At 53.6% G+C, this 12729-nt stretch overlaps 1 protein-coding gene across 1 annotated transcript in view; it reads left to right on the forward strand.

Annotated features, from left to right (window-relative positions):
• The first annotated feature begins 225 nt into the window (after positions 1 to 225).
• LOC102757151 (butyrophilin-like protein 9) overlaps positions 226 to 12729 on the forward strand; it is a 17484-nt gene continuing 4980 nt past the window's right edge. The window contains exons 1-5 of the mRNA XM_015565973.1: positions 226 to 349; positions 4637 to 4871; positions 6161 to 6280; positions 7917 to 8305; positions 9881 to 10170. Of these exons, the coding sequence (XP_015421459.1) occupies positions 4657 to 4871; positions 6161 to 6280; positions 7917 to 8305; positions 9881 to 10170 (1014 nt within the window). The 5' untranslated portion in view covers positions 226 to 349; positions 4637 to 4656. The remainder of the gene's footprint in view (positions 350 to 4636; positions 4872 to 6160; positions 6281 to 7916; positions 8306 to 9880; positions 10171 to 12729) is intronic.

Below are 12729 nucleotides of genomic sequence, written 5' to 3' on the forward strand. Positions count from 1 at the left end.
CGCCCCACCGCGCTGAGCATCCGCAGCCTGCAGTCTCTACAAAACCCCCAGGTACCTTTGCCCTCTTTTTAAGCCCTTGGAATGGTTTTCATGGAAATGTAATTCATGATCTGCCTCACAGAGACAGGATGTGACAGGGACTTCCTCCTTTTGTCTATCTCTCTTGGCTTTTATAGCAAAGGGCAGAGCAAGCTGCGGTGTCTTGAGGTGGAAGGTGGGTGGGGACTTGTCACACGTGAGCTGCCCCTCAGCTGGACCAAGACTCTTTACAACGAGCATCTTCTTTGCCCCAGAGTTGGGATCGCCAGGACTCGTCGGCCACTTCGGACCTTCCGCCGCAGCCTGCCAGGTACGTGGCTCACTCCCAAGCCTGTCCACACCTCCACCTCTCAGAACCGGGAAGCAGAAAATGATGGCTTCTTGAGCGAGCACAGGTTGGCCCCATCTTCCCAGCAGGGCCTGGCTGCAGGGAGGGGTGTGTGGAGTGTGGCCACGGGGAGTTGCAGCTCCACCTGAGGGTCCCTTGGGGAGGTTCATCTCCCTGGGAGACGGGGTAGGAACTCCCTTGTGGGCCTGCTGAAATCAAACCAAAGCAAGCCAGTGAGCATCGATCCATCGACAGCTTGTGGAGGGCCAAGGGGCAAACCCTCTCCCGGGCTTACAGCTTAGGACACTGGGCATGGGAGGAGGGTGAAGCTCACCAAAGTAGCAAAAGCAAAACATAACCTTTGAAGAGATACTCAAAGCTGAGGAACCTGCAATCTCAAGACCATGGGTGAGCTCTAGGAACTGGAGAAGCAGGAGGAGCAAACTGGAATGGGATGGAAGGGCCGGGGGTGGGGGGAGTGAGGAGGAAAGGAATGAGGGCACTTGGGCTTCCCCTGGCAAAGGGGGCAGCATTTGTGTGCCCGTGTGTCCGAGCCTTCCTTCCCTTCCCACACGAGCCCTCCCCGCACCCGCCTCCCGGGTCCCCAGGAGGGAACTCGCCGAGGCTCCCTGGAGAGCAGGGAGAAGGTGCCCACCAGCAAAACTTAGCTCTCGCCTGAAACCCCCTGTCTGTCCATCCCCTCCCCACTGGCCCCTCCATCTTCCCCGAATATTCAGCACATCCAGGCCTTTCCCCCAGCAGAGTCTCCTCATCCGAACCAGAACCTGAAATCCATGCCCTGTGGTGTCAAAGCTCAGGGGGAAGTGCGCCCCTCAGGGTCCTTGCTCTCTGGAGGACTGAGCCTCTAAAGCAGAGGTCAGGAGGGTGAGCTGCAGGTGGCAGGCGGGGGAAGGGCACTGAGTCCAGGGGATTTCCCTGCGCAGGATGCAAGGGTGGTTTCTTTCCCACGCTCTTGTCCAGGTGGAGTTGAAAAATGAAGCCACGGACAAAAGGTGGCAAATGAAAATAGTGGAAATTTATTGGGAACAAGTACAGACTCCCACGTGGTGAGGGGTTCCCCAAGGGGGTGACCCACTGAGCCCCTTTTTTCTCTCTAAGGTTTCTAAAGGCTGCAGTTCTTTGCTTCTTGATGCTGCCTTCCAGTAGGTAGAACATCAACTTCAAAGCTCACACTCCCCCTTTTTCTCTCCCTTCAGCGGTAGAATTCTCTGTCTGCTGTGAAAATCTGTTTCCCTCTTCTCCCATGTGCGGGCATTTCTCTATTCCCCGTGAGCGTCTGCTTCCTCTCTCCCGATGCCCGTGGCTTCCCTATCTTCTGTGAGTGGGTGTCTCCCTCTCCCCTTATCCTGTGGCACCTTTTGTTCTCGGTGAATGGATGCCTGTTGACAGCTCCAGGCCCCCACCTACGGGCTCCAAGCCTTCCTCCCCCAAGGAGCCTCTTAGGTTCTAAACCTCCCTAAACCCGCCTATTTTACCCCTAAAAGCTCCTTTCGGTAGCACAGGGCATGCAGCCCCTCTGAAACCCCTTCAGGAATTGCCAGACTGTCTCCCTCTGAGTGAAGGCTCCCCGGGCACAGCCTTGTGTGTTGGGAGCAGAGACTACGGGCATGTGCCGTCTGTTCGAGAAGATGCTGCTCACGCGCTCGAAGGAAGACTCCGTTTTGAGGGGGCTTTCAGAATTTTATTCATTGGCTGGTGGTTGGTTGGTTGGCTCATTGGTCTTGGGGCTGAAGCCTGGGGACTCAGTGTACAAGAGATGCTGTCAGGGCAAGTGCTGTGGCCGGAGGTCCCTGCAGGGGTCACGATGGGTGGGTGACAGGAGACTGAAGGTGCACCCAGTCCTGACACATGGCACTGCTGATGAGGAATTCAGAGAAACGCAAAGCTGGAACCCCCTCTCCACCACCAACCCTGGCGCAGGCTGGTCAGCTGGCCTCCTTTTGCCTCCGTTTCCTTGTCTGTGGCAATAATAGTCTTAATACTCTGATGTAGGTAAGTGATTGGTAAGATACTAAGGTCTCGATTTGTGCTAATTTCTTATTACTCTGAGAGAGAGAGAGAGAGAGAGAGAGAGACTCCTCCAGCCTTGGTGACAGAAATCACATGGGTGCATCACAACAGACACCTGCCGTCCTACAGTAATTTCAGGGTCTGGAACGCACTGACAGCCCCAGCCCCCAAAGTATCGGGGCATGCACTCCTCCTGTGAAGCACACCCGCCCCAGCTGTGGGCCTGATGAGCCATGGCTGCCACAGAGAGGACTCAAGTCAACAACTACCATAAGGCTTGACTAACTCCTCAGAGCCCGGCCAGTCCAAACAGACCCGTCAGGTGTCCTGAGCCCTCCTGTCTGGGAGGCGTTGGCTGCTGCTAATAGACCTCATGGTCTTGCCCTCCTGAGCCTCTAGTTACGAGTCCAGAAGTAAAGACCGAGGCCCAAAAGAGAAGAGAGCAGGGAGGAGAGGAAACACACCCCCTCTTCTGGGATTCTTGCTGCTGGTTTCCAGGCCTGACACATACATGTTGCTGCCCTCAGCCCGGAGGGTGAGAGGCTGGACTGTGCGGTTATTGTGGGAATAGTCACCGGAGTAGCTGCTGGCCTGGAACACAGCCAGGACCCTCCAGAAGGGACTCTGACTTCCTCCCCCCAGAGGTCCCTCCTGAAGCACAAACCAAACTGCTCCAGCTTGCCTCCCCCTCCCCCTCCTGTGAGCTCCTGGAGGGCAGGGCCCCTCGCCCCTGGCCCACTCACCTCACAGCTATCACCTCCCACCCCATGGTATTCTATTGACCCAGTCCTTCCAGCTCAGGGGCCACCTGAGAGTCTCCCCTCTCCCATTAAGTCACCCTCACACCTCCTCCGGCCCCTCTCCTGCTGATTAACCCAGCAGCTTTCAAGTCTTTCATCTCAACCCGGCCAGTGGTGTTGCTGACCGTCCAGTGGTGTTGCTGACCGTGGGTTGGGGCTCTGCGGTCACAGGACCACAGGAGCATGTGCCATGTCACAGGTCTGTGTGAAAGGAAACCAAACCATGGCGTGGGCGGGAGAAGGAGGGGGAAGGGAGGCTGAGGATGATGAGAGTGGGAACTTCATGGGGCTCCCTCACCCCTTGGGGTGCAATGATGGAGTGAAAGGAGGGGGATTCGTCTCCGTCTCCGGAGGAAGGTGGAGGGTGGCGAGCAGCTGTTTAGAAGGTGGAGGCGGAGGGGGGAGGTGCTCACTTTTCGTTAGAGCACCCAGCCAAGCTGTGGGAAGCTTAGCGACCCTCTGAGTTGGCATTGGTTTCTTCTATTGTTCAAGCAAAGAAATTGAGGTTCCACCAGTTATAAAATTTTCCTAAAGTCCCACAACTAAACAGAGGACAAATGCGGAGAGAATTGTGTATCTCCCAGGATGCATTGGCTGCCCGCACTCACTGGCTGTAGGACTGTGAGACATGCTGCAAGTCCCGAGGTGGTGTCAGGAGTAAGAGGGACAGCCCTTGCCTGTCCTGGGGGTGGGTTTCCTGAACCACAGATGGGGGTTGTTGTAGCTAGATGGGACCACACCATCACTGTGGCCTCAAAAATGCCATAGACTCAGGGGCAGTCACCAGCTAACCTCCTGGAGGCTACACCTGAGGGTCTAGGACCGGAGGGCGGTGTCCCAGGTGCGGTTGAAGTTGGTCAGTGTCTGCCAGGCATGCGTCCCATTTCTGAGAGATTAGAACTCGGTGTTTGTTCATCTGTTTTGTGGACCTGATGTTCCAGGCCAAGGGAAATGGGAACAGGGCTGGGCAGGGAGAGTGAAAATGCATGTGAGAGTTTTTATAGATTTCCCTTTGTAGAAAGTCACTAAATACTAACTGAGCCCCCGTAAAACACGTGGCTCTATTTCTGGCTCTAAAACAATGTGAACCTCAGGAACTGCTTCCTCTGGGACCTTGGGCCCTGTCCCCATGTGGCTCCGTGAGGCCAGGCAAGGGCAGTGATGCCATTAACAGAGCTGCCTGGTAAATTTAGAAGCAGCTCTCACATCCGGCTGTGGTTTAGAAGAAGCATGTCAAACTCAAAGGCTAACACGGGCCACATAAGTGAGGCATGTGGCCTGCAGGCCACGAGTTTGACATGCCTGGTTTAGAAGAAGCCAGGTACTGGGGTTGTTAAGAACCAGACAAAAGATCATTAAGGCACGGATAGACCTCGGGCCTGAGGGGCCGGGCTCCAGCTCTCCTGTGTCACCCCAGCATCTCTTTGTCCCTCTGCAGGTGACCCTACTGCTGAGGAGATGGTAAATTCCCCAGTTTCCCTGGACTCGTTTCAGCGGGTACCTCAGCCCAGCAGTCTCGTCTTCCTCATCCATCTCCTCCTCTTCTTCCAGCCTCAGGAATCAAACTCAGGTAGCGTATCCGATCTGCAGCCCAGCCAGCCAGGACGTGAGCGTATCAGCTCCCACCGACCCCTCCTGCAGGTGCTCCGGGCTGTGGTCTGTAGCCACGCCAGGTGCTAGTATTTAAGAACATTTCCATCCCAGTGGTTGAGCCATGGGCCCCACACACCAGCCAGCCCCACCCGCAGTGTTCTTTCCCCATCTCTCCAGCCACCCAGCACATTCCTACATACTCCCCACAGCTCCCAGGCACGGCCGGCCGGGGCAGAGCGAGAGAGTGCCAAGAAGCTCTTACTGGTCTGTGCTTGGGCTGAGCCAGTTGGAAAATACTTTTAAATCCATCTGTCCAGCTGTTTGTGATCAGGGTGCAAGAGAAATGTACCCAAGTTTTGGGAGCAGAGCTAAGAGAATCATTTGGGGTTTTTTTTTTTTCCAGAAAGTCAAAAAGAGCCCTAGATAGGAGGACGTGTTTGAGCAGAGCCTTGCAGGGTACATGTTAGGCAGAAAGATGACAGGTGGAGGGTAAACTGAGGGAGGGTGCACCCAGGGAGAGGGCCAGGCATCAGGTGTGTGGGGGGAGCTGGAGAAGGAAGCTAGTTGGAAGGGTGTTGGGGCTTCACCCGTGGCCACAAGGGATCTCAAGTGGAGTGAACAAAGAAGGCACCACCGTGCGCCACCAAAGGCAGGGCGGGATCCATGCCGGGAGAGCTGGGAGTGAGGTTTTAGCTCAGCTTGGGATGAATGTAGTTTTTAGCTGACCTTTGAAGGAAGGAAAGGAGGCTCACCGAAGGCAGAGAGAAGAGTGAGGCAGGCCGGGCGGCAGGAAACAGCTCGTGCAGAAGAACTGCAGCAAGACTAGCACCTCTCCTGGGAATTGCAGAAACCGGAGGGACCAGGTGGACACACCGTGAAAGAGGATGATCAATGAAAGATCCTGGTGAACAGAAGTCTCCAAGGCAGGGCTCTCTGCTCCTCCTGTTCATCACACAGCCTTGTCTTCCCGCGCAGAGCCAGCGGCAACCCTGACACACAATGGTCAAGGTCAGAGTGAACAACTTTGGCCACCTGGTCACCAGGGCTTTTATTTATTTATTTTTAAATATATTTTATTGATTTTTTATAGAGAGGAAGGGTGAGAGAGAGAGGGAGTTAGAAACATCGATGAGAGAGAAACATCGATCAGCTGCCTCCTGAACACCCACTACTGGGAATGTGCCCGCAGCCAAGGTACATACCCTTGACCAGAATTGAACCTGGGACCCTTCAGTCCGCAGGCCAACGCTCTATCCACTGAGCCAAACCAGTCAGGGCACCAGGGCTGCTTTTAAATCTGGGAAAATGGACATCGTCCCCATCAGTGACCCCCTTCATTGACCCCAACTGCATGGTGTACATGCTCCAGGATGATTCTATTCAAGTTCAAAGGCACCGTCAAGGCTGAGAATGGGAAGCTTGTCACCAGTGGAAAGTGCATCTCCGTCTTCCAGGAGCGAGATCCCGCCAACATCAGATGGGAGATGCGGTGCTGAGGATGTTGTGGGGTCAGTGGTGTCTTCACTCCCATGGAGAAGGCCGGGGCTCACTGGAAGGGGCAGCCAAGAGGGTCATCTCTGCCCCTTCTGCGGCTGCCCCATGTTTGTGATGGGCCAACTCCCTCGAGATTGTCAGCAATGCCTCCTGCACCCACTGCCGGGCCCCCCTGACCAAGGTCATCCATGACAGCTTCAGCATCCGGAGGGACTCATGACCACAGTCCATGCCGTCACCGCCACCCAAAGACCCTGGATGGCCCCTCTGGGAAGCTGTGGTGTGATGGCCGAGGGGCTGCCCAGAACGTCATCCCCGCTTCTCCCGGCGCTGCCAAGGCTGTGGGCCAGGTCATCCCTGAGCTGAAGGGAAGCTCACTGGCATGGCCTTCCGTGTCCCACCCACAGTGTCGATTTTTGATCTGACCTGCCGCCTGAGAAAGCTGCCAAATATATGACATGAAGAAGGGAGTGAAGCAGGCGTCAGAGGCCCCTCAAGGGCATCCTGGGCTGTACTGAGGACCAGGGGGTCTCCTATGACTTTAACATGACACCCACTCCTCCACCTTTGGTGCTGGCGCTGGCATTGCCCTCAATGACCACTTTGTCAAGCTTGTCTCCTGGTCTGACAATGAATTTGGCTACAGCAACAGGACGGTGGACCTTATGGTGCCCATGGCCTCCGAGGAGTAAGAACCCCCTGGACCACCAGCCCCAGCGAGAGGAAGAGGGCCCTCAGCTGCTGGGAGTCCTGGCCCCAGATCGATCCCCCAACACAATGAGAATCTCCTAACCTCCAGTTTCCACCCCAGACCCCTGAAGAAAGGAGGTGGGTAGGGAGCCCTACTTTGTCATGCACCATCAATAAAGTTCAGTGTACCCCCCAAATAAACATCTTCAAGGAAGGATTTGACCTTTTTTAAAATATATTTTTTTATCAACTTCAGAGAGGAAGAGAGAGATAGAAACACCCATGAGGAGACAGAATCATTGACTGGCTGCCTCCTGCACGCAACCCCCCCCTCCCCCCGCGGATCCAGCCCGTAACCTGGCATGTGCCCTTGACCAGAATCAAACTTGGGACCCTTCAGTCCATGGGCTGCCGCTCCATCTACTGTGCCAAACCAGCTAGGGCCCCATAGATTATTTTAATACCCTTTGCTGTTACAGAGGCTGTGTATATGTACACTATAAAAAATATAAAATCAGACAAAACAAAAAAAGAAAATATTCCCATTATTCAGAAATTACCAATTCATTTCTTTTTAAAAATCATATTTTTATTGATTTCAGAGAAGAAGGTAGAGGGAGAGATAGAAACATCAGTGATGAGAGAGAATCATTGATCAGCTGCCTCCTGCAGCCTCCTGCCTCCTGCACGCCCCCTACTGGGGATCAAGCCCGAAACCAGGGCATGTGCCCTTGACCAAAATCGAATTCGAGACCCTTTAGTCTGCAGGTCTACCCACTGAGCCAAACGGGCTAGGGCCCAATTCATTTCTTTCATGACAATAACTTGTTCAAGAAACCCGATGGCTGTCTTGTAGGGTGTCTCACCTTCCTCGTCTGAATGGTTTACTGCAGATTTCTGAGCTGCAAAGGGATATGACAAAAGCCTATATGTGAGGAGAGCTGTATTTGGCCATTGTTCTGTCTTCTCATCCTAGAGGAGGTTAAGGTGATTGGCCCTGGGGAGTCCATCCTGGCGAATGTCGGGGAAGAGGTGGAGTTCCCGTGCCACCTGTCCCCCTACCGAGACGCAGAGCACATGGAGATCCTCTGGTTCCGGAGCCAGGCCTCCGACGTGGTGCACCTGTACCAGGACCGGCGGGAGTTCCCGGGGCGGCAGATGGCGCAGTTCCAGAACAGGACCACACTCATCAAGGACGAGATCTTGGACGGCACCGTGATCCTGCAGCTTCAGGACGTGGTCCCCGCCGACCAGGGCCCTTACGGGTGCCGCTTCCTCTCCCGCGACGACTCCTTCTCCGGTGAAGCTGTGTGGGAGCTGGAGGTCGCAGGTGCGTGAGCTGTGAGCTGGCCGGGCGCCTGCGCGGGGGCCGTAGGGCAGAGTCCATTGGATGTAACTGCTTGGCTTCAGAGTAGACGGGGAAGCGCAGAGAAGAGGGGAATTGCTCTGTTAAAAACATTAGAAAATGAACAACAAAAAAGTTGTTCACAAAAAAAGATACACAGCCCGTAAACATATGGAAAGATGATTGATGCCTTTTACTCATCGTGAAAGGCAAATTAAAGCCACACTGACATGCAATTTTTTACTGCTCAGTCTGGCAAAAACGTTAAAACTGGCGGGATTGTGGGGAGGAGCCTCTGCACCATGTAGACAAAGTTCAGGGTCCCAAAGCGCCAGGGCCTGGGGTTTCGGCGACTGCAGGGTATCTGCGCACCTGCCTTTGAACACCAATCTCACCTCTAGGAGTTTACCCTGAAGAGACACCGCCCGCAGCTAAATAGAAAAAAGCCAAAGGAATAAGTTTAATCTGTGTAGCATTCTTTGTAATTGCAAATTAGCGGGAGCAACCTCAACGAGCAAGCACGGGTGCTGAGTGTGGCCGATCACACGTGGGGTGATCCATACCGCGCACCTGGAGAAACAGCAGCTCTGTGAACTGGTGCGGAGTGATTTCCAGGTTGTTCAGACAAAAGGAAAGCAAGATGCATGAGACGTCCTATAGTGTGTCAGCTTTAGTGTAAGAAAGAAGGAGAAACACTGCACAAGACAAAACACAGGGAGGATAAGTAGAAACGAATGACATGAGTTCCCCAAGGCAGGGGCTGCCAGGGGGTGGAAAGGATGGAGAAAGGTCTGGGACTCTCCTGACATACATCTGTTACAGTATTGGCATTTAAACCATATTAACGTTCTGCATATTTAAAACGTAACGCTAGTGACACAAAGATGGGGCGGTAAAGGAGAGTGTTATCACAGGCACTTGAGCCCTGGTGAGATTATTCTTCATTCTCAGGGACTGTTTCTTTCATAATATGACTAAACTAGAGGCCTGGTGCATGAAATTTGTGCACGGGGGGCGGGGGAGGGGTCCCTCAACCCAGCCTTACGCCCTCTCACAGACTGGGAGCCCTCAGGGGATGTCCTACTGACCGCTTGTGTCCGCTGGGATGGAGGCATGCTCCAAGCTGTGAGGAGGCCACCGGGAGCGCACCCACTCCCCAGACCTGTGTTGTGTCTGCTGGGCTGGGGGGGAGCTGCCTGCCCAGATGCCCTCCCTCCCTCCACCGCTGGGGTGCGGGACGCTGGCCTCGTTGCTGGGGTGACAACGCCAGCGTCCCGCCCCGGCTGCTGTGGGCGCCGCCATCTTTGTGACAGAGTGACAGCTAATTTGCATATCACCCTTTTATTAGATTAGATGTCAGTAGCCCCTTTGAGTAAATGCCTCCTCCATGTTTCCAAATGTTCCAACAGATTCCTTGTTGACAGTCCGTGGGTGGAGGCCAAGAGCCCCTGTTGTGCTCAGAGCAGTCATAGTTCGTGATACCTTATGGTGACTGCAAATGATAAGCTTTCACCACAACTTCCGGAGGGAGCCTAATCCTTCCCACTCCTGCCTCTCCAGGGATGGGGTCAGACCCTCACATCTCCCTTGAGGGCTTCAAGAAAGGAGGCATTCAGCTCAGGTGCAGCTCCAGTGGCTGGTACCCCAAGCCTCAGGCTCAGTGGAGGGGCCACGTGGGACAGTGCCTGCCTCCGGAGTTCGAAGCCATCACCCAGGACGCCCGCGGCCTGTTCGGTCTGGAGACATCTGTGGTCGTCCAAGGCGGGGCCCACAGCAACGTGTCCTGCTCCATCCAGAACCCTGTTCTGCTCCAGAAGAAAGAGTTTGTGGTCCAAATAGCAGGTCAGTGGGTGCTGGCTCACCTTCATCTTCCTCATCATCACATCCTCCATGTCCATTGTCCCAAAGTCCATCTACAAGGTCACAATAGTATGGGGGCCTGGCTGGGGAGAGCTGACCTTGACATCTGAAAAGCCAGCAATTTGGATATCAGGAACCTACTAAGAATGCAACTGGCAACCCCACCCGTAAACAGAGAAGGCCCCAGAGAGCCAACATTACAAGGCCACCAGCTAAAACCCAGAAACCCTGCTCACAGGAGGCAAATGTTCCTAATGTGATCCCTAACGGTAGTTACTGAGGCCCGACAATGTGCTCCAACCCCGTCCCCAGTTCACATTCCAGGGGGAGAAACACACACACTGGTGAATTACGTTGTACATTAGAAGGCGTTAGGCCTGTAGGGAATAAAGAAGCAAGGAAGAGTGATAAGACAGGGTGGGGTGTGTGTGTGGACTCAAAAGTGGTGGGTCAGGGAAGAAGTCAGGCAATGAGTTGAAGGTGAGGCCATCATTTAACATCAAAGTCTTTTTCTGAGGCTCCCGCTGGAAGGTTTAATGTTCATGGCTCTAGTTGTTTTTAAGTCTTGAGGACAAACCCTATGGGCTGTTTATCCACATAGGGTCCAAATCAATAGTTATAATAACAGAAAGAGATTTCATCCTTATAAATGATGATTTATCCTCAGATAAGAGGACTTGACAGTGCACATAGTTCATTTAAATATGGCTGGCAATTGGGGTGGCCATTTGTGTTAGCTAATTGTCCTTTTTATTTACTTATCTATTTTAGAGAGAGAGCTACGGCAGGAAGAAGGGAGAGAGAGAGAAAAAAAATCTACTTGTTGTCCCACCTATTTATGCATCCATTGGTTGAGTCTTATTGGTGCCCTGACCAGGGCTCAAACCCACAACCTTGGCACATCTGGATGATACCAACTGAGCACCCGGCCAGGGTTACCTTAGCTGGTGGTATTTACCCAAAGGGGGGCTAAAACATCGCGTATCTTTATGACAAGGATGTAGCCACAGCTTGGAGCCAGGTGAAACTCCCAGGACACAGGATAGAGGGGTTTTCTCTTAGATGTTTACATTTCAAAGAGATGGCTTTGAGCTCCCAAAGAGAACTGTTCCTGGGTTGCAAAACTGGCTGGTGGGAGGCTTATTTAGCTTTCAAAAGAATTTGCATACATCTCAATAGGATAGAGAAAAGACTTACAAGTTTTCCAAAGAAAATGGTCTAAGAAAGGGGAAAAGGAATGGGGGGAGTCTCTTTTCTTACACCGGGGAATTTCTATGTATTTTTTTCGATGTGTAGATGTTTTGTTGATATCAGAAACCCAGTTTGCTTCTTGCAAACACTTAGCTTCTACGTCTCATCACATCTTTGGAAGAATCGATAGCAAAGCAGCACGGGGCTTCATGAAGGGTGTGAGTCACATGGATATCTATTAGGGGGGCGTTCAGGTAGAGGGAACAGCAAGTGCAAAGGTCTGAGGTGGGACTGTGTGTGGCTATTGGAGGTGGGAGGGGAAGGAACAGGGACAAGACCAAGGGTAGCTGGTCAGGGTGGCATCACACCCTGAGACTTTGCTCTCCCTGAGGTGAAGGACCAATCCGCGTGGCCCAATAGTTTTGTACCAGATAATAAAAATGCACGGCTAGAAAAATTAAACAAAAGAGCACGTTGTGCTAAGTGGAATGTCAGACACAAAGGGACACCTATTGTCTGATTCCACTTTCAGAAGGTAGTCAATTCGGAGAGATGGAAAGTAGAATGGAGGTTACTCAGGGTAGGAGGGCGGGGACATGGGAAGTGAGTGCTTACTGGGGACACTGTTCCTAATGTGATCCCTACCAGTAGTTACTGCGGACCAACAATGCGCTCCAAACCCCTGTCCTCAGTTCACATTCCAGTGGGAGAAACACACACACAGGTGAATTACGTTGTAGGGAAGAAGAAAAGTTCTGGTGGTTGCACTGAACTGTGAGCTTAAAAATGGCTAAGATGGTACATGTATGTGATGTGTATGTAACCACGATAAAAAGGGGAAAAAAGCGTTTCAAAGGCCATGGAGATGAAAGCACCAATATTTATAATTACTGCCGCAGACACAGAATCACTCTGTGAAACTGCCACACGGGTTTCCGAAGGTTAGTCTCCGTGCTGCGCCTGGGAACTGTCCGCAGCGGCCTCCCGAGGGGGCCCGGAGAGGAAAGGGCGGGCTGTCCGTCCGCCCGCGCGGCTTTGCCATCGCTTCTTCCAAAGGCGATGAGACGTAGAAGCCAAGGGTTGGCAAGAAGCGAAGTGGGTTTCCCGCATCAGCAAAAGCCCTGGCACGCAGGCGCCGGGCCCCGCAGTTCAGGGCGGGGGAGGGTCACTGACTCCCGGGTTCATTCTCCTCGGCGTCCGCTGGTCCGTCCCCAGTTGCGCGCTTTCCCTCCCCGCGGAGCCGGTCCAAGGCCCCGCAGCTCCTGGGGACCCACCTTCCCAGAGCCTGGGCGGCGCCCCTGGCCGGTGGCGGCGCGGCCCCGGAGGCTCAGCTCCCCAGCCCGTCGCCCGCGAGGTTT

This window comes from Myotis davidii, unplaced genomic scaffold (assembly GCF_000327345.1).
Source record: "Myotis davidii unplaced genomic scaffold, ASM32734v1 scaffold862, whole genome shotgun sequence".
Lineage (NCBI taxonomy): Eukaryota > Metazoa > Chordata > Mammalia > Chiroptera > Vespertilionidae > Myotis > Myotis davidii.